Source organism: Camarhynchus parvulus, chromosome 7 (assembly GCF_901933205.1).
Source record: "Camarhynchus parvulus chromosome 7, STF_HiC, whole genome shotgun sequence".
Taxonomy (NCBI): Eukaryota; Metazoa; Chordata; class Aves; order Passeriformes; family Thraupidae; genus Camarhynchus; species Camarhynchus parvulus.
The window spans coordinates 158,858-183,763 of NC_044577.1; the positions used below are offsets into that span (position 1 = coordinate 158,858).

Here is a 24,906-nt window from a genome sequence, read left to right on the forward strand (position 1 = left end):
GTGTCTCAAAGTCCAACGACACAAGCCTGTGAAGGATGTCCCCATCCCCTTCCTCTTCAGATGAGGACAGAGAAATTGAGCCCTATGGCTCTGTCCCCCCCGACAAGAGCAGGGAACCTCCTCCATCTATCATCCTTGCTCTGGAGTGCCATGAAGATGGGCAAGGGAAGCCCCTCCAGGGTGCCTAAGTGCCCCAGGGAATGGGTATCCTCCTTTCCCCGTCTCAGACCACAGCACTGCACTAAACTTTCAGTCCAATTCCAGATCAAACTGGGTGCTGGGAAAAAAAAGTACACTTGAGACAGAATTTTTGCTTTTTCTTCTCCCAGAGATTGAGAAAAGAGTGAGTTTGCTCTGTTTTTCAGACATTAACTCTTCCATATAACCTTTTCTTCCCTTTAATCAAATCCACTTGGAAATGGAAAATAGTGCTTCCACAGGAAACATGGAAAGGAGCTGGAATTCATTCCCATGGGAGAAGCCAGGATTGAACCCATCTGTACACACAGAACCAAAGGGTGCTTTGGAAAGCAGAGAAGGACCGGGTGCTAGGTTGCAGCTGGGGCTACTTTGTCCCCTCAGATGGTTCTGGGAGATGCCCCAGATAGGGAACAGCAAACTTCCCCAGGTTGTAACCACACAAAGCACACCAGTGCCCTGCCAACTGCCTGAGTCATCTTTTTCACCTTCCCCCCACTCCTGGGGACGTGGGCACCCAGTGATGGAAATGTTTGGGATGATGGATATTTCCATGGTTACCAGGGGCTGCACCTCCCCAGACTGGCTGTGGGACCCCAAGCTGTCTGTCCCAGCCTCCATCCCAGTGTCCTCCCCATCTCTGTGCCCAGTCCTGCACCACAGCAGCAACCGTGCTGTGAGCCCAGTGCTGCACCAACCACAAACCCCACCGGAAAGAACGTGGCTTGTGGTGCTTCTGCTCATGATAATTCAGCTTTCCACAGTGGATCTCTGCAGGAGGAGGCAGCAGAGAAACCCCTCTGAGCAGGAAAACATCATCTCTCCCAGAGGTGCCTTGGGAGAACCTCACCATGGCAGAGCAGGCCTAGGCAGCACCAGAGGGGGGTCTGGCATCCACCCACCTGCAAAAACACCCCAAGGAAGAGACAACCCATCTTCCAAAACCCTTGACAGCCCTAGGAAGCGGCCCTTGGCACCCTCTCCTTGCTGAGGGCTCGAAGCCCCCCCAGAAGACGCAGCCCAGCTGGGACATTGGTGCCTCTCCGCAGCGCTGACCCAGCACGAACTTGCCTGCTGTGCTGCTCGCCAGCTGCGTCCGAGCTGGCCGGGGGGAGCCTTCCCTCCCTTCCAGTGCTGCTTGGGGATACACTCTTCCCTTCCCAAGCCACCTCAGGGAGTCACCACCACTCCAGCGGGGATTTCCAGCTCCCATCCATCCAGCACACAGAGGGTGTGAGTGTTCCCCTCCAGCCCACTCCACAGACCCCTTCCATGCTGGCACAGACAGGACACAGCACGGCTCCAGCAGCAAATCCACGTCCCCACACCCAGGATGGTGCGTGCTGGGTTAATGTTTTCCCCATTACTTCACTCTGGCCTCCGCTCTTATGGAAAAAACCAAACCATCTGGTAATAATATTTCCCTAATAGCTGTCTGGGTCTGTGGGAAAGCTTGGCTCAGCTTCTTAGGGAAGATGAGAGGGTCGAATGAGAGGGAGGTTGTGGATACAGCGTGGGAGCTGGAGGAGAGGAGATAATGCTTTCAGGATCCTTTTCCTGGGCCACCCCAGTGCTTGCAGGGATTCTCAACTCACAGGGGAGCCACAGGACGCCAGGATGACACACATTTGGGGTACCCCACAGTTTAAGTCACACTCTCTTCCTCTGTCCCACAGTGGAGGCATGAAGGTGGGCAGCAAGACTCACTTCCAGGACTTTCCCCTCACCTCCATTTTACACTCAGAAAATAGAAACAGCCCAAAGCAGGGGATTTGGGGAGTTGGGAGCATCATTGTTGGGGAACAAAACTGGCTCCAACCAGAAGGATCAGCAGCAAAGACCTGCACTGTCTTCCTGTTCTTGGAGAAAAGGCAGCACCCTGGGACATGCCACCTTCAGCCCTGGGGACATCACTGGAGGGGCAGGGGACAGAGGAACCCTCTCTTGTGGAGTACATCCAGGAAAAACGGATGGAAAACCATGCACTAACCCCATCAGCAGCTGAGCAGGGAATATTTTCCACTCTTCTGCGATGAGAGGCGCGGCTTGGGTGATTCCCAGGAAGCAGAGCATGCCTGCCAGGCTGGACACGTGTTCCCTGGGGAAGGCAGCCCCCAGGCGCTCAAGGAAAAGCGGAGCAGCCACCAGACACAGCCCTGCCTGCAGCTGGGGGGACTGCAAGCGCTGGTTCCAGCCAGCCCCACGCTCCCAGAGCCCGGCCTGCATCTCTGGACTGCGAAGGGATGAGCTACGCAGGTTGAAAACCTGCTTTTCCTCTGCCGTGGATTGCAGCCCGCCTCTGCATCCGTGTGGATGCAGGCGTCAAACCAAAGCATCAATCCCAAAGCCTTGGGAAGGACAGAAAAAGCATCTTCCTTGTTGGCTGCCTTCTGCATATCTCAGCTGGCTTCCTGGCACAGCGCAGCACAGAGCCAGCCGGATCCTTTCCATAGTTTTCCACAGGGATTGTCCACCCCAGCCCAGGAGCTTGCACGTATCTAGCAAGCCCCCAGAAGTTCCCAGTAGCCCCTTCCCAGGCTGTTTCTGCTCCCATTTTTATTAAGCATGCGTGTTCACACTCATTATTTTTACCAGCCCAGCAGCTGTCCGGGCTCTGGGTGTGTCTGTGCCCTTCCAGAGCAGTGCTCTGATGCAGCAAGGCGTGCAGCCCAGCTCCCTCCACACCAGAGCCAGATCCAGCTGCAGCCCTTTCCTAGAAGGATGAAACAAGTCAACCATCCTTCCCGGCAAGAATGCCTTCCCGGCCCACTCCAAGCAGTGCCGAGCATCTTCCTTGGATCTTTCACAGACAACAAGGAGCAAATGCAAACCATCCACCCATGGAGAAAGGGGAATGACTTTACACTGAAAGTAGGTTTTTGTCGGATATATGGAAAGAAATCCTTCCCTTTGAGGGTGGGCAATCCCTGACACACGGTGCCCAGAGAAGTTGTGGCTGTCCCTGGATCCCTGACAGTGTCCAAGGCCAGGCAGGACGGGGCTTGGAGCAACCTGGGGTGGTGGAAGGTGTCCCTGCCCATGGCAGCGGGCAGAACGAGATGGTCTTTAAGGTCCCTTCCAACCCAAACCACCCCATGGTTCTAGGATTGCTCCCCTCAAGCCTATTTCCTCTGCTCCACGCAGCAGATTCCAGCACAAGCTGCTGCCAGCGGAATCCCAGCAGGGTGTAAAGATAAGCATCTCCCCCCCCATAAGTTTATTATTTTTTAGAGGCACAGCCAAAGGTAAACAGGCTGTTTTAATCTCCAAACACTCACCCTCTCAGCAGGAAGCCATGGAGCCACAGCCAGCACAAAGGGCTGGATGCGATGAACAGAGCTGTGGGGCCTCTGCACCCTTTAATGCCTTCAGTGGGGCACAGCAGCTTTCTCTTGCAGCTGCTGAGTCCTGCAGAGGTTAAGCCAGTGCATTCAGGTGGTTCACATCCCTCTGCATCCCACCTCTCCAGCCTGGGCAGGGATTCAAGCCATGTGCTGGGGTGGGCGGACACAACAACCTTTGGGGTTGTTTGCACACACAGCCCCACTGGCTCCTTCCCCAGGGCTGCTCCCACCTGGGGCTGGCTCTGACTCTGGGAAAGTCTCCCAGCTCAGCAAAGGCCACAGAAGGCGCTTCATGGATGGCCCAGGGCTCGCAGGGACGGGGGAAAGGAGCCCTGAGCCACATTTCCCAGAGCATTGCTCTGTCGGTGACACCCCACTTTGGGGTGGTCTCCGTGGCGCTGCTGCTCTGGGAAGGGGATGGGAACAGCAACAGGGGCTTTTCTCCAAGTGAAAGCATACAATCCACTCCTGGGCAGGAGAAACCCAGGAAACCTGGTTTTTAGTCAAAAGTGGGTGCCAGGCCTGGAGCTGTATGTTGTGGTTGGCTTGTCAGGGAGCAGGGCTGGGCACCCCAGCCAAGGGCATGTCAGGAGTGGCACAAACAAGGGGAGGATGACTTCCAGATTCCACAGAGATTTGGAGCTACTGCTCCCTGGGTTTGAGCAAGGGTGTAGAGAAGGGTGAACTGCCCTGCCTGCCTGCCACAACCCCTTTGCAGGGCCAAATGGGAGAAGGGGTGATGTGCACTTGGAAAATATAATTCCAGATGGAGAAGAAAGGTTAATACAGCTTTTTTGCCTTTGTTTCCACATAAGACAGAGGTCTGGGCAGGCAGTGCTGGCCTCTCCTGGATGAGTGTCATGCCCAGGGCTGGATGGGCTGGAGATGAGACCCTCACTGCACCGGGGCAGCGCTCTGGCTTCTCTTCTCGAGTAGAAAGGAAGCATCCCAGAGGAAAACCATGCCCCAGTGTGTCCAAAAACAGCACCAGGGCCGCTCCAAGGTCCAGCAGGGCTGGCACATGGCGGGCTGGTGGGGTGTGTTTGAGAGCTGCCATTGTGTGGGGCTGCATGGGGAGCCTGTACACCATCTGGATCGCTAGCAGCCCCTGGATTGCTGGGCTGCTCCCAGGGCCCGGCAGTGACTCGCGCTTGCTATAAACACGTCTCCCGATGGATAATGAATCCCAGTCGTCACCGCCTTTCAGGAACACTCTGGATTCTCTTTGCAGTGCTCCCCCTGTCCCGTTCTCCCTCCCTCCTGGCAGCCCTGCTCCCATGTGGGATCATTTCCTGATGCTGAGCGGAGCCAGGGCTCTGAGGCCCATTTCCCAAACCACGTTTTTTTTCATGGGCTGAGTTTCCCCATTAACCATTCTGGGGGCCTCGAGGCTTTTGAGCTACGGGGGCACCCCAGCACCGCGCCCCTCTCCTTGTGGGTGCCCCGCTGCCCAAACCCCGGCTTGCTCCCCAGCCTCATTCCACTCACCACGGAGGGCACTTCAAGCAACAAAAGCTTTATTGCAATGACACGGATAAGCCACGAAATACATCGCAAAGCATCGGGGGGCGATGAGGAAGCGCAGATAAGGGCGGTGGGAAGCAGTGGCTCGCACTGGGAGCTGCTGCACGCTGGCTGCAAGCTGCTGTCCTCCTGAGACCTGCTGCCCCAGCCCCCCGAGCCCGCTGCCGCCCCATGGCCCGGCTGAGGGAGCGGGGTCTGGACAGCCGTGGGTGGGGGGTTCGGGCAGTGGCCCCAAGGGCGCCACGAAGGAGCGGGAGAAGCTCACAGGAAGCCGGCAGCATCTTCGGAGGGGGCTCAAGCATCAGCCATTGGCAGCAGGTCAGGCGGTGAAGGTGTTCCTCCCGTGGGGGTCAGGGTCTGCAGAGCTGGGGGGCAAGCAAGGGAGATGGTCAGGGCTCCGCCAAGGCTCCCGTCCCGGCGCCTCTTGGCCTCTCGGGCTACACCAACGTGAGGCTGCTTCAACACCCCGAGCAACTCTCCAGTGTGATGCTGAAATCACCCACACCCCAAAACGCCAAGCTGGAGGAGCCATGCCCACACAGAGCTCTGCTACACCACAACAAATCTCCCTTTTTTGCCATGGGAGCTCACATCCAGCATGAGCTGGGCTGCCAGGTGAGCCCGGGTGGTTGCCCGGCATGCTGCATTTGCCTCATGGGTTCTCACTGAGGGCTGAGAGTGGCCTTTTGGGAGCTTCAGAGAAGCCAGCTGAACACACTGAGGCTGTTGCTGGGCTGAGGATCTGCCCTTTCTCTGCCCTACAAACCCATGGCTGCAGGGATGGTGACTGTGGAGAGCTGGTTCTGCTGGACCCCATCAACACGACTTGGGGGTGATGAGCAAGGGCACAGCTGTGCTGGGGGTGATGGGCAGCTGAGAGAGGAGCACTGGGGAAGGGCACACATTCCCTACAACCTCTGCCTGGTGCTGCACTGCACCGCCCTGCCTCTGGAAATCACACTTCAGCCCAAAACATGTTGAGGGGAGATCTACTTGCAACAAGAACAAATTTCAGTCTGCAACTGAAAAATTGTTTTAAGCATAGAGATGGCAGTTTCTCTGGGTTTGCATTTTTAACTGGCTTTTTACTCACAGTTCCTTTGCAGTGCTCCTGTAAGAGATTTGGGAGCACGGCTGCGTCCTTGGCAGCACAGAGCAGCATCCCTTGGGAAAACCACATCACCAGCTGCAGCAGCAGTGTCAGGTTACAACACTGCAATGTCCTCCCACCAAAAAACCCTCCACACCGCTAACTGGGTGAGCACATTATGGCCTGCTCCTCTTTGCACTGGGCAATCCCGTTGGATATCTGTTGTGGTTTGATCCCAAGCTGTGCACGCAATCCTCAGTTCCGGAGCGATGCTGCCCCATCCCTCGGAGCTCTGTGGGCCTGGCCACGCTGCCAGCTGGCTGCTGGCCCATCACCACTGTGCCCATGCTTGCACAGAGCATCTCACACCCTCAACATGCCCATGCTCCCATGGGGCATCCTGTGCCACCCAGTCCCACTGGACACAAGAAAACCCAGAGAAGCTCCAGAGACAAGTGTCACCCATCCCATTTGATCCAGACACAAATTCTCTCAGACACAGGCTTTCTCCAGGGACAAATAGTGACACTGCCTGCAGGCAACCAGGACACGGCGCTCCAAATGTGCTTCAAATATCCCAGTCCTCATACACATCCCAGCCTATCCTTTTGGGATCAAAGCGATTCCTTCTGGAAACAGCACGCGTGTCCTAAATCGGCCACAGTTCTTCTGTTCAGCATGGGGCTCACACACAAAGCCTCCTCCCCTGCTCCATCCTCATCCCCACATCTCCTGGCTGATTTTCTTCCCGTTGTGCAGAGCGGACTTGATCATCATTTCTGGGAAGGGACATCACTGTGGTTAAACTGCCTAAACACAAGTGTGGGAATCCAGAGCCAGTCTGGCTTTGAACTTGGCTGTATTTGTTCTCTGGGATGCTTTTGGAGCAATCTGGAGTGTCATCTTCCTCTTTGCAGGACAAGGGCGCTGGGGCAGTTGGAGGAGGGCTACACATCTGGGTGGAGGGAGTTGCACATCTGGTACATTCAGTACTTCCTAAAAGTCACTGCCACGTTACCCTTTGGACGGGGGCCTGGGGCTCGCTGCATAGCACAGCAGATCAGGATCTGCAGCTGCATTCCTTCTGAAGGGAAAGCAAAAATATCCCTCTCAGCAGAGTCCCAGCTCCCTGTAACATCCAGCATGGGAGCAGGGGGACTGCATGGAGACCACGACCTTTCTGCAAGTCATTCCGGCAGCTGCAGAGGCTCCTGCTGCCAGCCAAGGCGCAGAGCAACCAGCTTGGCAATGCCTCCCTGGGGCCCACAGGCACGGAGACCCGTTGGTCCTCCCCAGCAAAACCTTCTGCCAGCCAGAGGGGCTCGGGCCACCATAAGGGGGTGGCTTGTGCCACCCACGGCCAAGGAGGTGCTCGACACACGTCCTTGCCCGTGTGGGCTGGCTCCATGCAGGTCCCAGCACTGCCGGGGCCGTTCCCGCAGCGGGGCGCGGGATGTCCCTGCCCGTCACCAGTGCCACACACCAAAGGCCACTCCCTTCCCAGCAGCGCGGGATGTCTGTCCTCTGCGCGCATCGGAGCAGCGGCTGGAAGCACGGACGGCGCAGCGCCGCCCGCATCCCGGCGCGGCTGCGGATGCATCCATGAAAAGCCGGGCAATGGGGACATCTAGTGACCAGCCGGAGGCGCCAAGGCCGGGGACAGCCCGACCCCCGGGCGGGGGGCTGCAGCCGGGCAGGGCTGCGGGAGATGCCTTCCATCCCTGCGGCCAAGGAGAAAACGGGATTAAGCATTCATCCCTGCCACACCACACAGAGATCCCCCAGAAACTCTACCTACCCTTGGTAATGAAGCATAAACTGGGAATTAATATAATTAAAAGTGACTAGCATGGATACAATAACAAATGCTGGAATAGCAGCTCAAAGAGAGTATGAAATTTAAAGAGTCTCCCCGGTGAAAGTCACTTTCCCTTAGGAGAAACAATCTATTTTTTTTCAGCCTTATTCTGTCCTAGAGGGAAAAAATGCACAGAACACTGCATTGTTTTGGGAGAGAAAAGCAATGTACTAAAGCTATTCTGTTGATTAACTGGGACATTCACCTTGTACTGAATATTCACTGCAATATTTGAGTTTTTTTCCCAGTGGCATTGCTGTGGACGCATCATCACAGTATTTTAAATCTAAAACGGAAACCCAAGACCTATCACAAATCAAAGAAAAACACTGAGGTTCCTTGCAAAGAAAATAGCAAATCTCCTTTTGAGTTATCCCAAGGAAATCAAAGCTGAGTTTGATACATTCCTTGTAATTTTGTTGTTATCCTTGTTGATATCAACACGCTCCCAGGAGATGCTGCAATGGTTTCAACACCTCTTTCTCCAAAGCTAGCACAAGCCCAGATGATGAAGATAAGCTGATTCCCACATAACACTGCAGTTTCATCTTTTTTTTTTCCTTTTTAAATTTGCAAAATAAGCTTGGCAATGTGACTCCCAAAGAAAAGTTGTGAAGCCAAAGAGAATGCCAGGAGGAGGGATGCTTCAGGTTGTCCTGTGCAGTATCAGGAGCTGGACTCGATGATCCTTGCGGATCCCTTCCAGCTGAGGATATTCGAGGATTCTATGACTGTGCAGTGCTCCTGTGAGGTGACCCAGTGACTGCTACTGCTTGGACTGTCCCTTGTCCCCCTGTGGCCGCATCCAGCATTCCCTGGAGCGCTCCCATGAGCACAGATCCTCGTGGCAGCACAAGCCTTGACACAACGTCTGGGACACCTGCCTGACGCCAGAGCAACACTCACATCCAGCCTCTTCTGCCTCACCCCTGATTCCTGGGGTGACTTTCCTGCAGCCTGGCTGGGTGATGGATGCCTGGCAGTGGGCTGGGATGCGGATGGTACCCAGAAGGGGTGTTGTCCGTGGGTTCGCTGGTGTGGGGATGGGTGCAGAGGAATTGCCGCAGTCTGCTCCCCCTCTCCAGCAGCCTCTGAGCTCAGCTGCACCTGGCAGACCCAACCTGGCATTTGCTATTTTTGGCAGCACTCTCTCTGTGGAGGTGGGGACGGCACAGGGAGCACACACACACACAGAGATGAGGGATTCAGGGCAGCCGTGATCTGCAGGCACTGTGCAAAGCCATTTCTGTGTCCAGGATGCTGTCACACTCCCTGGCCTTCCCCAGGTGTCTGAATCCCACAGCCTTGTTGGCCTGGGATGGATTTCTCAGTCTTGGTCAACGTGATTCTGCTGCTGCTGTGCCCCCATCTTCTCCGCATGAAGAAGCTCTCCCCATGCTCCAGCTTGTCCTACAGCCCCACAGAGGAGCTAAGAATGGCAGGATGGGCTGGCTTCCTCCATACACCGTCCCCATCTGAGGAGACAGCACCCCATGGGCAGGCTGCCATGGAGTGTGGTGGAAGTGGGATGGGAAGCTTTTGCCCTGGCTCACCCCCCAGGCCACCGGGGTGGTTATTTTCACTGGGTCTCACACACAGATATTTCATTCCTCCAACAGATAAAACACTTGTTCTAAAGCAGAATGAGGAACAGGAGAAAATGAGGAGTGCCCCCTGACTCCCCACAGCATCTGTGCTCCTCTGGATGGGGAACCAGGGGATGCTCTTGAGCTTGCGTGGCTGCTGGGCCACCCAAAACGCACAGCTGAACCCAAAGTGCCGGGAGAGCAGGGCAAGCAGTTGGAGACAGGCAGCAAAGCACCTTATGGACGACCTGGGAGCACCTGGGAGCACCTGTCAGCCACAGAAGCTTGGAAGGCTTCAGACAGCTGAGCATGAACATGTTTCAGGATACCTGGGCAGAGCAAACCCTGATGCTCAGGGGCACCACCCTCACCTTTCTGGGCTCCTGGGCTGTGCTCTCATGCTCACCAGCTCCCTGCTGGAGCCCACAACCCCCTGCCCATCCTTGGCCCCACTGATGCAGTGGCATCACCTGGGATCCCTGACAGAGCCTGAGTGGGTGCTGAGCAGGCAGTGCCGGAGACAGGAGGAGAAGTGGCCCAGCATCCTGGCAGGAGAAGGGTGGGAAACGGCCAGGGGTGCCTGCTGGTACTGAGGGTTGAAGAGAGGGAAAGGCCCAGGAAGTCTTGGGGCTCACCTCGACAAACAATGCATTTTCCATGTGGTACAGTGCAAAAATATACCGTGTGGCTGCCTCAGCTGTCTGGGGACACAGTGTATCATGGTCCCCTCATGTGCAATCTGGGAAAAGGGACAGTCAGGAATTAACAAATGAAAAATGTACATTTCCCTGCTGGAGAGGCAGGAGAGAGAAGAAAAGCCTGGAAGCAGAAGGCAGGGCTGGGCAGAGAGGGTCTTGGGGAAGGGTGTGGGAGACACACATGGCAGATCCGTCCAGACAAGGGGGCAGTGTAAGATGATGGTTGTCACACCATTAACTTATAAATTAATCTCAGGGAAAACCAAAGGATTATGCAAGCCGAATACTCTCCCTTTGGGGAAAAAAACAAAAAACAAAAAAAACCAAAAGCATGGAATCACTCAGGAAGTGCATCAGTCATTTCTCTAAAAAAAATGAAAACAAAATATTATGATGCTGATGAGAAATAATAATAGTAATAATAGTAATAATAATGATAATAATTTAAAAAATGGAGAACTCTTGCATACAACCCCCACCTTCCCTCCAAGTAGCTAAAAAGGTGTGGAAGGATGCAGAGGGAAGGATGGGGCTGGCATTGCTGGGGCAACCCAGGAGAAGAACAATCGGAGCCCATCAGTACCAGAGCTGCACAGACATTTATTGAACACAAACAACGACAAACACAGCTGGCTCACAGAGCTTCCTGAGGTTTTGCTTGTGGGGGATTGCCAAAAGAGGGCTTTCAAAGGCCCCTGGGGGTGTGAGTCCCATACAGCTGAGTTCTTCCCACTTCCAGGTGCTTGTTAGTTAAAAAAGAAAAGAGCATTTGTGTGTATCTGTGTGTGTGTGATTCCCTTAGTTCAGTAGGAAAATGGGCTTGTCTGGACCATGCCATGTTCCAAGAGAGAAGCCTGCGGGCTGAACCCGTACTTGGCTTCTGCTTCCCAAATAACACAGGGTGAAAAGTACGCCCTTACCCTAAGGGCAGGGGCGTGAGGCGGCGAAGGTGAGCCAGGACAAGCAAGGGGGAGCACCAAAGGAAGGAGGGTGAGAAAAATTAATTCGTCTGAAACATGCACAGCTCTGGGTGGCATCATTATGTCCATACACTACAGAAAGTACTGCCAACGTCAACTCAATGTATGGGTAGCTATGCTAGACTGACACTAGAGACCCCACCAGCTCCTGAAGTCTTGCCAGTGAGAGAAAAAAAACAACGCCCCCCACCCCTTGTCCCCAAAAAGCAGATGAAGCAGATGAAGAATTAACACCGTAACGCTGAAAATAAGGACCATAACCAAAGAGTTTGGGAGCAGCTTCGGGAGCACAGATTAAAGAGCTTGTAAAGAAACGTTCCAGTGTGTGCATACACGCCCGTGTGTTTATATATATATATATATATACGTTAGTAAAGAAAAGAGTATCTGTGGAGGCAAAGGGAAGACAGTAAATGTACAGGCAGTACAGGCTGGGTGGAGTGCCGGTGGCTGGAGAGGGTCGGGTGGTGCGGAGTGGAGGATGGTGGGTGGAAATTAGAGTGCGCCCATTCCAGTGACCTCAGACGTCAGCCTAGAATAGACAGGGGCAGAGAGAGGGGTGGGGGGGAGACAAAAAACAAATGCTTAATCACCAGAGCAGAAAAGAAAACGAAGACCCTGCGGGGCAGCGCTCCTCCTCTTGCCCAGATCCCACGTAGATGGAGTGGGCAGAACATCACTGGGTGGCCTGGCGGTCCCCCGAGGAGGGCATGGGGGGCTGGAGCACAGAGCCAGCACAATGGCTGGCTGGCTTTCCCTCTCCTCACTGCAGCCAGGCCGTGGCAGGGGTGTCACCCACCAGAGGTGCTGGCAGGAGTCATCCCAGAGCACAGCTTCTTTTCTAGCAGCATCCTTTCACAGGGAACAGGCAGCTGTGCCAGCTCCCCAGGCTGCCTTGTTTTGCTGTGGTTGAGAGAGGCTGAGCCCTGTTGTGCCGCCCCACCAGGTCACCTCTGCACAGGGGCAGCTCAGCCAGCCCTTCCCAGCAGCTAAGAGCCACTTCTTTTTCTTTTCTTTCTCTCTCCTGTCTCAGGGAGGTGGGGGGAAGATTGGCAAGGATCTGCAGGGAAGCCACTCAGCCATGCCCACGGGTGGGGGGCTGGCCCCGTCCCTCACCCGAGCAGGGGGAGAGGTGCCACGGGCATGGGCAGCAGGATAGCGGGGCAGGATGGGATGGTGGGAGTCTACTACGGGTCAGGGCTCGAGTGGGTTGGGTGCAAGGAGGAGAAAGCACATACAGACCTCACTGGTGCTCCCAGCCCACACCCCAACAAGTGTCCGTCACCGCCAGCAGCCCCCCGTCCTCGGGGCCCTGCCAGCAGCCTCCGTCCTGCGCGCATCCGGGGCTGGCAGCGGGCTGGCACGGCATCAGTCCTGCCCAGGCGGATGGGCCCATTTGAGTGGCTCTGCCAGGTGGGTGCAAAGATACCAGAAAGGTCCTGTATCCCCTTAAACTCACTTCCCACAAGTCCATAGACACAGGCAAACAGGTCTGAGTGAGCACCCTGGACACAGCTCCCTGCCTGCATGGAACAGGTCCCCAGCTCATCTCTGCAGCTACGCCTCACCATGGCACGGGCTGCGTCTCTCCCCAGACGGCAGCAGCGCTGGGAACCCTTGGCCCCTGTGAAGTCCTGCAGTGCCAAGCTTTTCATGATGAAAAGGAAGCAGTCAGGCCATTCCCATGTCTTGCGTTTATTGGACTGATTGTTTTCACTGAATGGACGAAAGCCTTTTGGAGGCCTGGAAGCACGTGGAAGAGGCAGTAAGCGATGCTGGGATCCCAGCAAGCAGGTCCCAAGTGACGCCTCCCTGCCAGTGGCTCAGCTCCACTCCTGTCCCCATCCCCTGCCTCATTCACAGGAAAGATGGTGGCAACTTTGCCTACCCATGAGCAAAATCCTTGAGCGAGGGTGGAAGGAAGGCAGGCGCCCGGCGTGACCTGTGGCCACTCTGCCAGCAGCATGGCGGCTCCTGGTCCCCAGCCAAAGTGCCAGCTGAGGCCAGATGTCCTGCTGGCAACGTCTGGTCCCTGCTCAGAGGTCTTAGCAAGACACCATCCATCCCAGCCGGCCTCAGGAAGCCCCTGCTGGCCCATGGCACCGGGAGCGTGGGTTGCTCCCAGTGACCCGGTGGGACGGGATCGGCCGTGGTGGGACGGGATCGGCCGCGGTGGGAGGCGGTGGAGGTCGGCGGGGGGTCTCACCTGGCGTTGATGAGGTACTGCGCAAGGCTGATGTTTGCAGGGGTTCCTGTGATGGTAATTTGGCGCTCCGATGACCCTTCCGTGGCGTTCGCGATTTTGATCTGCGCTCCCGACATCTGCCGAATTTCATTGATTTTGGTCCCTTGGCGTCCGATTATGCAGCCTATTAGCTAGGAAAGAAAGCATGGAGGGAATGTCTGAGAAGCAGCAGCTCTGGCAGTCACCAGCAGGACGTGAGCACACCTGGGACAAGAGTGACCTTAATGCTCATGAAAACAGGAGAGGGACAGCCCAGGGTGATTCCTACCAGCGCGTGAGCACAGTCCTCCAAGGACACATCCAGAGTCCTGCCCTGCTCTGCTCCTTGTGGGGAAGAATCTCCATTATCTGCGCATGATGCCCAGCACCTCAGAGGGCTTCAAGAAGGGCTCATTTCAGTAATAATAATTTTCATGGTTTAATGAATGGTCAATGTTTTGCAACCACTTATCCCCTTCCCAGTCAAAGCAAACCCAAAGGTAGTTTGGACACATTACTAGAAGGAAACAAGCCTGCTGCCTTCACTGGGGACAGGCCAAGCCCAGGAGTCCCCTCATCAGCTGGTGCAGTGACCCCATCCCACATTTCTTCTATCCCACTGAGACACCCTCAGGGCCTCTGCTACCCCCTCTAGCTCTTTGGGTGCAATCCAGTGGCTTGCCAGTGGGCACAAGTGGCACCCACAGAAAAGGTGGACCCTATGTAAAAACACGTCTTTCATACTCTTTTGAAAAAACCAGAGCCAGATGGAGACTTGAATTTCCTCAACTGTTCATCCCTTGAATTTCCTCAATGATCCTCAGTGTCTTGAATTTCTTCAGTGGTCTTTGCTCATTTGTGCATCTCCCTCAAATCATCTCCAAAGCTTGGTAACACATACAGGGATATCCAGCTTGACCAATACAGGCATGAAGTGCTCTGCATGCCCTTTTAGACTGTTTAAGCTCTTTTCCAAGGGCATTTTATACATGGGATGTTCATCTTGGCAGCTGCTGGATTTCTGTACAGTATAAGTAAAGATGATTACTCCTCCAAATACTCCCTGATCCTTTGATCAGACCACGGGGCTGCCATGGTGGTTTATCCCATATGGACCTGAATATACACTGGAAAGGTATCCACTGTCCCAGGATCTGTGGGGAGATGTTCAACCCATCTGGTCTTCACATCACAGAAATAACTCCGAGATGGTTCAGGAAATGAAAATCTGCTGGAGAGACCTGAGGAGCCAAACTATTTAGGCAGATGCTCAGCTACACCCAAGCTGAACAGTGTTCACGTTTCTGACAGTCAGAGGAGCAGTAAGATGGGTATCATCCGATTTCGTTCCGCTGTAGCACAACTCCAAGCTACACCACTAAAACACACCTGGTGACTCTTAAAGGAACACAAATCTGGCCTCTGCTTCCTGAGAGGGTGGCACTGGGTGTTTAAAAGCCTTTGAAACAACAATGGGGAGAGATAAGGAGGAGTTTTTCAAGATGCAGGTGATAACATCTAGTATCTCCCAGGTCTGGTGAGAGCTCGGTCTCTGGTGAGTGAACGCTCCAAGTGCTCCTGAGTTCTCAGAGGTCTCCTGGCATTGTTTCCTCCCATGTGAGTTCTTTTGCAAGGGGTCTCTTTATATTTCTGAAGATACCTTCACTGCTACAGCCCTCCATGCTCAGCAGACATGGCTGCTGGAACCTCAGGAGCGCTTGCAGAGCTCTCTGCAGCTCCCTGGACAGGGGTCCTTGCTGGGTGGAGCAGATCTGGCATCAGCCCCCACTGCCTCCTCTGCAGATCCCTCCCCTGGTGACTTGACCCAGGATGAAGGATCTCCAAGGGTTTCAGTCAGCAGGCGCTCACAGGCTCTTGCCCTGCATGTCTCTTGGGTGGACAGAAGTTTTGGCAGAGGTGCCCGGCAGCTGCAGCTGGGATTGCTGACCTTCCAGAGCACTGCCAGCTGCTGGTGAACAGCAGGAAGAAGGAGCAACAGCTGCCAGGCCCTATCCAGAGACTCCTGATGAGGATGGGCTGAAGGTGCTTGTTAGTGATGGAGATGGGAACAGAGACTGGATGTCATCCCGCCACTTGCCCTCATCCTGATTTGAGCACAGACTGGGTCTTAATCCATAGAAACCAGTCCAGAGGCAAGTGAGGCTCATGGATCCAGGTGGTGGCCGTGTCATGCTCTCCATCCCACCTCCTCCCTGCCCAACATGGCTCCAGTCTCCTCCCAGCAAATATCCCAGTCCAGCACACATGTTACCACAAAGCTTCCACCTATCAGACCCCACAGCTGCCTGCCAGCAGTACTGAAACACACTGTCCTTCAGACACTCACGTGGGACTTTGTGGCATCAGAAATGTCACTTACTTACCTCCTCTTCCCCACCGCCCCACCCCATCACTATCCTTGAGCTGGAACATCATCTCAGACCCGCCACGGCCCGATTAAGCAATTAAGAGTTTAATCAGGGCTGGCTTTGGAGCTCTCTCCCTTTCCCAATGCTGTCAACTGGGCATGTTTCATGAGCACTGAGTTCACTTGGAAAGGAAAATGGAACATTAAGGATTGTACCTAGGCAAGCTACCGACGGAGTGAAGTCCAACGGGCGCTTTGTGCTGCAGAATGATCCCCAACCGACTGCACAAGGATGAGGGAACATGGGGAAGGGACATCTCTAAATATATTTAACAAAGCCGAATGGCTGCACATTATACATAGATATATGTATGTATAGATAAACATGTATGTGTATACACACACACACACACACATAACAACGAAGCACTTGGATTTACTTACATCATTGGGAATGGTGAGTTCATGAGTACTGGCCGGGGGACTGGCATCCAAACCTGGGCAGATGCAAGGGAACATGGTTAGAGCTGGCACAGGCAACGCGATGAAGCTCCGCTGCTTTCCCGCAACACCGCCAAGGCTGCGTCCTGCTCCGGGCTGGGAGGGGAAGGGGATCACACACTCCGGGACAAGGAGGAGGAAGACAGTTGCTACCTGACTCTGCTGGAGCTGGGTGTCACCTTCCCTGCATCCCACGAGTGCCTCAATTCCCACCCTTCATCCTTTCCACTGGGAATGGCTTCAGAGGAGGGTGCAAGGTTCCAGCATCAGCGAAGAGAGGTGGGTTAAACACCTCCCCACAGAGCAGCAGAGAGCACGCCAGCTGGGACACCCACCTGCTCCACAGGAATGCTGTCCATGCACCCTCCAGCCCCCTCTGGATGCAGCAGCATTGAGCTGCTGGCATGTGACAGCAGCTTGGTGCCCCAAAACCAGTGTCCCCGTGGGATCCGGCAGCACAAGTCCTCTGCAAGTTAAGCCCCACAGACTCTCATGCTGAATTTGAGCCAGACTGCTAAGACATGCAACCTAGCTGGACCAGGACCACCGGTCCCTCTTATTCCTAAGAGAAAGCAAGATGAACAGTATGGAGATTTAGATCCTGCTTCCCTCCAGAATCACACAGCAAGGAACGAAGGCAGGGGCATGCTTCCTCCCACCCTCCCCTGGGTCAGGGAGAGCTCTCTCATCCATGGTGGGAATGGCTGGAGCCAGCAGGATACCCTGTGAATGCAGCTCCAGAAGTAAGAGGACACCATGCCATAGTGCTCCTAGGTTTCCCATATTAAATCACCTCAGTGCCGCAGCAGGGATGTCCTGTGTGAAATCTGCAAGAAAGAAGCTGTATGGTGCCTGACAGGAATTTGCAGTAACTGGAAAAAAAACACCCTTATCCTTATGATATAAACCACTGATGAAAGCTTGTAAGAGCAGAAGAGACTGCCAGATCTGTATCCATGGAAAGAGGGTGGTTAAGGAGGTGCAGAATGAAGAAGCACGAAGAGACTGGAACTGCAGGGCTCCTGCAAAACAAGACAGCAGCAGCACCCAATTCCTCACATATTTCCATGGAGGGCCTCAGCACAGAGGAGGAGGAGCTCTGGTTATCTCTGATGTGCTCATGCATGATCTTAGGATGTTAGGAAGTGAGGGTGAGGAGGCCCTGGCACCAGTTGTCCAGAGAAGCTGTGGCTGTCCCATCCCTGGAAGTGTTCACAGCCAGGGTAGATGGGATTTAGAACAACCTGGTCTAACGGAAGGTGTCCCTGCCCATGGCAGGGGGGTGGAACAAGATGGGCTGTAAGGGCCCTTCCAACCCAAACCATTCCATGATTATGTGACAATGTGCTTCCTGTGCTTTCCTGAATGCATCTTCCCATACACACATTGCTGACATTTGCCTGCAGGAGGCTTCCTCACCAGACTTTCCACTTGGGACCACAGAGAGGAGAGGAATTGCAGGGAATGAGGATGCAGATCCTCCAGCTGGCAGCCCTCTGCTGTCATTCACCCCTGCCAGGGGTACTAATGCCAAAACCTGCACAAAACATCTCCTGCCCAGGTATTATACCACAGTCAATGCTCAATGCTGACTTTACAGCACACACTTCACCTGGACTGGCCGGGACACTGAGCCTCCTCACAGTCTGGGGCAAGGTGGACTGCACCTATCACAGACATATCCCTCTGGTGAGGGTGTCCCTCTCCTTTGGCCATGTGTTACAAGGCTCAGTTCAGCAGCAGCCTGGGTGTGGCAGAAAATGTCTTCTAAAGGGAGCAGAGCACCAGCGAGGGCTCTGAGCAGCACTGAGGCATCCAGGGGTCTTAGGGAATAGAATCTAAGCTCCTCAGACTCCTAGGCAGCATCCTCCATCCCGCACTCAGATGACATGGATGATGCTGAAAGCCCTTGCGACACCTGGTGCCACGGTACTGCACCATCCCTGCATCACACAGCCCTTGAGGAATGGCCACATTCTTCTCCATGATCTGGAGACTGTTTATTTCATCACTCCAGATCCTCCTCTTCTGATATGTACAAGCAGTCCTTGAGGCTGTAACGAGGGTGTCAGGGCAGGATTAATGCCTTGGGTGACTGCAAAGGGCAAAGGGGGCATGTGGAAAACAGGGCTGCACAGGTCAGTGTCATGAAATCTGTATTTCTGCAGTCTTGTGGGGTCTATTTGGTCCGGCTACGCTTGCTTTCATAATGAGGTGCTGTCACCAAACCTTTCAGGCATGCATGGGATGGCTGCGTGGCCTAGGTCTGGCTCATCCTGCCTGTGAGCCTCCAGGTCTCAAGATAGCTCCTCTATGGAATGGTAGGAAACAAAAGACAAATCTTTTTCTCACACATGGATGAATGTGGCACATCTGACAGCAAAATTTCTCCAAGGCTGCAGCCATGCTTCGGGTGGGTCCTCAGGGTCCTGTCCCACTAAAATTGCAACTCACCCTGAATGGCTCGGAGCTGCCTGCCACGGCTGTTCCCATCAGCACTGTTCTGTTGTTTCTGAGCAAAGTTTATGCAAAATTAAATGCAGGAATAAGGGTGATGACTCTGGTATCTTCCTGGTACACAGACAGCACTGAGGGAGACCTCACCACACCTGGGGGGCAGCACAGATCTCTGCTCTCTGTGGCCAGGGACAGAACCCGAGGGAACAGCATGAAGCTGTGCCAGGGGAGGGTCAGGCTGGACATCAGGAAAAGGTTCTTCCCCCAGAGGGTGCAGGGGCACTGACCAGGCTCCCCAGGGAATGGGCACGGCATCAAGGCCGCCAGAGCCCAAGGAGCATTTGAACAATGCTCTCAGGTACATGGTGGGATTGTTGGGGTGTCTGTGCAAGGCCAGGGGTTGGACTGGATGATCCCTGTGGGTCCCTTCCAACTCAAGATATGCTGTAGTTCTATGGCAATTGCACACAAACATCACAGAGCCAGGTAATAAAGCCCAGGCACTTTTCCTTTGACATGCTGCACAAGGAGAAGGGTGCTGCCCCATCTCTTCCTGCACACCAAGACAATCTGCTGTCTTCTCCATGAATGCCATGATTCCTCTCGGAGCACAACAACGGCACAGTCCTATTTACGGCATACATTTCAACCAAAGCCTGCTTACTTCCCTCTAGCTTTGTGTTTTACCTGATGACTGGCCCATCAGATTTTGAGCTTCTTCGGAGGAATGTAAGGGCAGCTTTTCTCCTGAAGAGCAAAGAAGAAACAGGTTTAATGCTTTTCCCTTCGAGGAGATAAGCAATGTCACTTCATCTAGGAAGCTCAAAATATGATGAACATACTGTCAGAAAAGTAATTTCCAAGCAGTACTTTATGCACCTCCATCCCCTGTGCTCTATCTGCTTCCCAGGTTACCGGGAACATGCCGGCCTTGAGGACAAGGCTCGGGCCATGCCGGGGCTGGCTGTCCTCCCGTCCCACTGCGGGAGCGCCGTCCTGCCTGGCTCAGCACCGCTCCCCGAGGCAGCACCCCCGGCCGGCCCCGAGCCGCTCCTGCCAGGAAGACACGGATGTCCCGCCGGGAGAGCACGGGGCAGAGGATGCTGCCTCCTCCGTGGAGGGAGGGATGGTGCTCACGGCTTCTGCTGGGAAAGCCCAGGCTGAGAGCTCGCCTTGAGCACCACAGCCCCCACAACATCCGTCAAGCCTCTCCTTAACCTCTCCCCATGGATATTGCCACTTTCTACTCGCCCTGCTCATTTCCATTAAACAACAAGAGTTTAGAAAGAGAGAGAAAGTCTACAGGTAAGAGAAGGATATCTTGAAAGGGCGTGTGGGTACGTACCAGGGAAAGCGGGGGTGGTCTGTCCAAGGGGAGTAAAGGGGGTTTGCTGCATAGCCAACTGGTGGAGCTTGGTCAACTGCTGAGGGGTAGGAGGGACATTAGAGCTAAGAAGGTTATTGTCATAGAGTACAACAAGTCACACCAAAAAGCAAGAACAAAATTATAATGGGGCGGGTGGGGGAAAAGGAAAACAAACTGAAAAAAAAAAAACCTAAAAAAAAAAACCAAACCAGGAAGCCATGGTGAGACATGGCAAAAATATTAGCAGAAAGGACTTGGCCTGGGTATAGTGCAATAAAGCACAAAGCCCAAATCTTTGGCAGAAGTGCTTGGTCAGGGTCTGAAGTACGATACCAGCAAGAAGCCCATTCTTAGTGTCAGTTCAACTCCTCTGCCTCCATGCAGGGCCAGTTGGTGAGCATCACAGCCAGCACCCAGGAACCCTCTTTGTGCCACCAGAGCCACGTTGTCAGCGCTTGTCCCTACAGCACACATTCTTGTGCTGCGCCTCCAATGGGAAGGGCCTCTGGGAGATGGATCAACTGCATTTCTAAATGCCAGCTCGTAAGAAATATGGGGAATTATGGGCTTCAGCCATGACCAGTAGGTATTTCAGATCCTTGTATCCCTTGTTGTGCTGAGGAGGTTTTGCTGCCTGGTCAGGAAGTTTTATAGAGAGGCGTTTGTTTGGAATACATTTTGTGCTCAGTTTTACTGCTCCAAATTAAAAAAAAAACCAAAACAAAACCAAACAAAACAAAAAACCAAAAAGGCAGGAAAAGAAAACAAAAACAAACCAAACTGGGCTGAAGACTGGCAGTGAGCAGGAGGGAGACTCTTTACAACCTCCCACTTTCACAGGTGCTCTGGGAGTTGTCAGCACCATTCTCACCCCCTAAATTTAAACTGCTTCTTTTGCCCATCATCCCTGGCAATGGGGCAGCAGGAGTTATAGTTTCAATGTTCTGGGGGACAACAAGACTCAAACGCCTCCTTGCTGCTGCAGCAGGGCTAGGGAGGGAGAGTGAGGAGGTCCGGCTGGCAGCAGTGAGGGGGAAATGCTGGGAAGAGCTGACCTGGGGGCCTGAGCGCGCTGGGGGAGGCTGGAGGGAAGCAGCAGGAAGGAGTGAAACACCTGAAAATTCCTGGTCAGGTTACCTGTGGGATCCCTGTCCTGTCTGGAGAGGCATGAGGACACCCAGCCTCTGCTGCCTCAGGGGAGAGGTCTCACCACTCCACAAAAAGAGGTGTCTGCACATCTCTGTGCCTATTTTGGCTGTCTTTGGCTTATTTTAGCCAAAGGTGTGATATGATGGGTTCCTGCCACGACACAGCTGTCTCCAGATAACACTGGCCATGCCACTGCTCCTGCAGGGAGCAGGGACATCAGCATCTACTGGTTTTTAACTTCAGAACTATCCTGGAGCTGCACCCTGTTTCTGGAATTCCTTGCGACACCTGGTCCCACTGGCAGGACTCCAGATGAAATCTCTTTGCCCAGTGGGCTCCAGCCATGCCCTGGGACAGGGGTCCTGCTTTGCCACGTGGGGGAGACCAAAATCTTTTCTAACACTGACCTAGCAGACCTTCCAGACATAGTTCAGGTAGTGCTATTTATGCAGCCCCTGCAATTAGAGCAATAAACAAGTCTAGGAGAGGAGAAGATGGCTGCATCCAAGTGTCACAGAAAAAGCTGCTACGTCCATCTCTTCCAGCTCATCCCCTCTGCTCTGGTGAGACTGTACCTGAGGTACTGCATCCAGCTCTGGGGTCTCCAGCACAGGAAGGACATGGATCTGTTGGAGCGAGTCCAGAGGAGGTCACGGAGATGCTCCAAGGGGCTAAAGGGGGTCCAAGAGAGCTGGAGAGGGACTTTGGACAAGGGCCCGGAGTTACAGGACAAGGTGGCTTCACATTGACAGAGGGCAGGGTTAGATGGGATTCTGGGAAGAAATCCTTCCTTGTGAGGGTGCTGAGGCCCTGGCACAGAGTTCCCAGAGAAGCTGTGACTGCCCCTGGATCCCTGGAAGTGCCCAAGGCCAGGCTGGACGAGGCTTGGAGCAGCCTGGGACAGTGGAAGCTGTCCCTGCCATGGCAGGGGTTTGCAGTGAGATGACTTTTAAGGGTCCTTCCAACCCAACCCAGTCTCTGACTCTATGATCCCGCAGCTTTTGGGACAGCAGGCAGCTACCCATCACATCCCAAACAGCCAAAAACACCCAGGCAATGCTGAAGCCTCTTATGAGCCAAAGCTCATGAGCCAAAGCTTCCCCTGTCCTGGAGTGTTTCTCCAGGGACAAAATCATGGCAGGAGAACACACCGGGCATTCAAAATTCTGCCTGCTTTGCAAAGGGCAGCCACTAAACACAGACACCTAAAATGTGTTTAAAATGTCCTAAAAGCACATTCTAGACTGGATTCTACACTGAACATTGTTTAAAATGACCAGTCATTGAAAGAACACCCTGAGAGTAAGGATGGATTGAGTAGCCCCTGTACCAACAGCTTTATTCAGGAAATTTGCTGAGAGTGAGGCAGAGTGCAGTCAGCAAATGTATTTTAATCCTGACAATCAGAGGAATATAGGAACAAGGAAAACACTGAGTTGTTGGCACCACTTGCAAAGAAAAACTGGGATAAAGACTGCATTGATCTATCCTAACTATACAGGTTATTTAGTTATATTCTGCTTTTGGAGGAAAAGCAAAGAGTACATAATTAGGAATATTTCTTATATCAACCATCACAGCAGGCTGTTCAGAGTACACACATACTGGTGTCACAAGCCAAAGCCTGGATTCCTCTAATTCCAGTGAAACCATTTCTCCTAGGATGACAATCCAGCCTATTGCTCCCAAATGTTCCCATATAGGGCAGGCATTTGTGGTATCAAACAGCCTTGCCACCTTCTCAACCACGGAAAAACTAATTCCATTATTTAGTACCCAACGCACTCACTGGAAAAGGGAACTCTGAGCTGCATCAACCCCTTGTGTGACAGTGGTCACAAGGGCTCTTGATTGAGGGAAGAGACGAGAATGTTGACTCCATGTTCAGAAGGCTTGATTTATTATTTTATGATATATATATATCACATTACAACTATACTAAAAAGAAACAGAAGGAAAGGTTTCCAGAAGCTAGCTAAGCTAAGAATAGAATAGAAAAGAATGATAACAAAGGCAGCGGGCTCGGATGGAAAGAGAGAGCCAGCTCTGCCGTGACTGGCCACTGAACCAAAACATCCACACGAGACCAATCACGGATCACCCTGTTGCATTCCACAGCAGCCCATAATTATTGTTTACATCTTGTCTCTGAGGCCTCAGCTCCTCAGAAGGGAAAAAATCCTAAGGAAGGATTTTTAGTGAAAAAGATGTCTGCGACACCCCTTGCCACGGGTGGATGACTGGAGAAGGCTTTCCACCTACTGCCACATCCTCAGCCCCACTGCAAACCCATCTCACAGCAGGAGAGACCATCTGCAATGAGACCTCATGGGTATTTTACCCCCTTGGAAACACCTTCAGGAAGTCCCTGCCTTTTCTAAGAGCCATGACCACCTCAGAAGCTGAGCTTCACTGCTTTCCTCAAAGAAATCCTCCAAACAGACTGATTTTCTATTTCCCTTGGTAATTTCAGGTGCACGCATTCCAGCTGTTGATCCCTCCATGTCCCCCCACAGGCATGGGAGCCCAGGGGATGAGCCCAAGCCGCAGTGAGAGCAGCTCAGAGCAGCTCCTGTCTCTGCACCAAGGAGCCCGAGGTGAAGTGGGGGCTGTCCCCATGCTGCCCTGCCACCCACAGCAGCGAGACAGCCACCAAACCCAGGGTGACCACGTTGCTCTGGGGGCCCTCAGCAAGGTGAGATTCAGCACCAACACCTTCGCCGTCCCTCTGGGAGACACGGTGGGGGGCTCGGCCAATTCCCATGTCACCCAAAGAAGCACCCCTTCAGAAAGGCACATACCTGCCCAGGCTTGGAAGAAGCCAGAGCTCTGGCTTCTTCCCACCCCACCAAGGCACTCAGCAGATAAATATGCCCTTGGATTACCAAAATTTTAAAGACAAGGGGAAAATAGAAGGGAAAGTTTTGGGGTTTTTTTTTTCCCCTGTTTTGATCATTTTGAGGCACAAAATGCACAGGTTTCTCTCAGAACAAAGGGATAGCACTGAATAATGCAAACAATTTAGCATCAGGCCAAGTCCTCAGAAGTAATAAAGTTTAGTGCTAACAGGCTAAAAGGCTACTCAAGGTATTACAGATACTGCACACGGCCAGTTACTTTGAAAATACATTATTAATATTATTGGCTAATATTAATATTATGTGAATTGACAGTAGCATGCAGATGACAGAAAAGAGTATAAGAAAAATTAGGGTAAAACTCACATCTGGGTGTGGAATAGCGTATTGTCCCTGAATTGTATAGGCCTGTAAAGGAAAAGCAAAGATGTTACCAGGGCTGGCAGGACACGAGGAGAGAACTCCATCCCTCTGTTGGGAACCCCTGTATCACATTAAATTCCCTGGGGCACCAAATTCTTGGGGCAGGAGGGAGATGTTCCACCTTCCATTCAAACCTAGAGCATGCTGAGCTATCTGACTTCAAGAGCTCAGGCTCAGTTTGGCTTTTTCAGAAGGAAAGAGGCAGCTCTTTATAGGTGCCAGCATTGCATGGAGCAGGAATATCAGGCTGTGGCTGGTCTTTGCTGTACAAAAAATAAGGAT

At 53.3% G+C, this 24,906-nt stretch overlaps 1 protein-coding gene across 22 annotated transcripts in view; it reads right to left on the reverse strand.

Annotated features, from left to right (window-relative positions):
• Nucleotides 1–5,037: 5,037 nt before the first annotated feature.
• The window catches only part of PCBP3 (poly(rC) binding protein 3), a 53,943-nt gene continuing 34,074 nt past the window's right edge, over nt 5,038–24,906 (reverse strand). For 3 of the 22 annotated variants that reach the window (XM_030952858.1, XM_030952857.1, XM_030952856.1), the window contains 6 exons: nt 24,568–24,609; nt 20,174–20,252; nt 19,516–19,575; nt 16,315–16,367; nt 13,485–13,654; nt 5,044–5,431 (listed from right to left, as the gene is read on the reverse strand). In XM_030952858.1, coding sequence (XP_030808718.1) covers nt 5,386–5,431; nt 13,485–13,654; nt 16,315–16,367; nt 19,516–19,575; nt 20,174–20,252; nt 24,568–24,609 — 450 coding nt within the window. In that variant the 3' untranslated portion in view covers nt 5,044–5,385. Of the gene's footprint in view, nt 5,432–10,642; nt 11,811–13,484; nt 13,655–16,314; nt 16,368–19,515; nt 19,576–20,173; nt 20,253–24,567; nt 24,610–24,906 lie in introns of those variants that run through there. The other 19 variants (XM_030952875.1, XM_030952868.1, XM_030952861.1 and 16 more) reach the window with 12 other exon arrangements.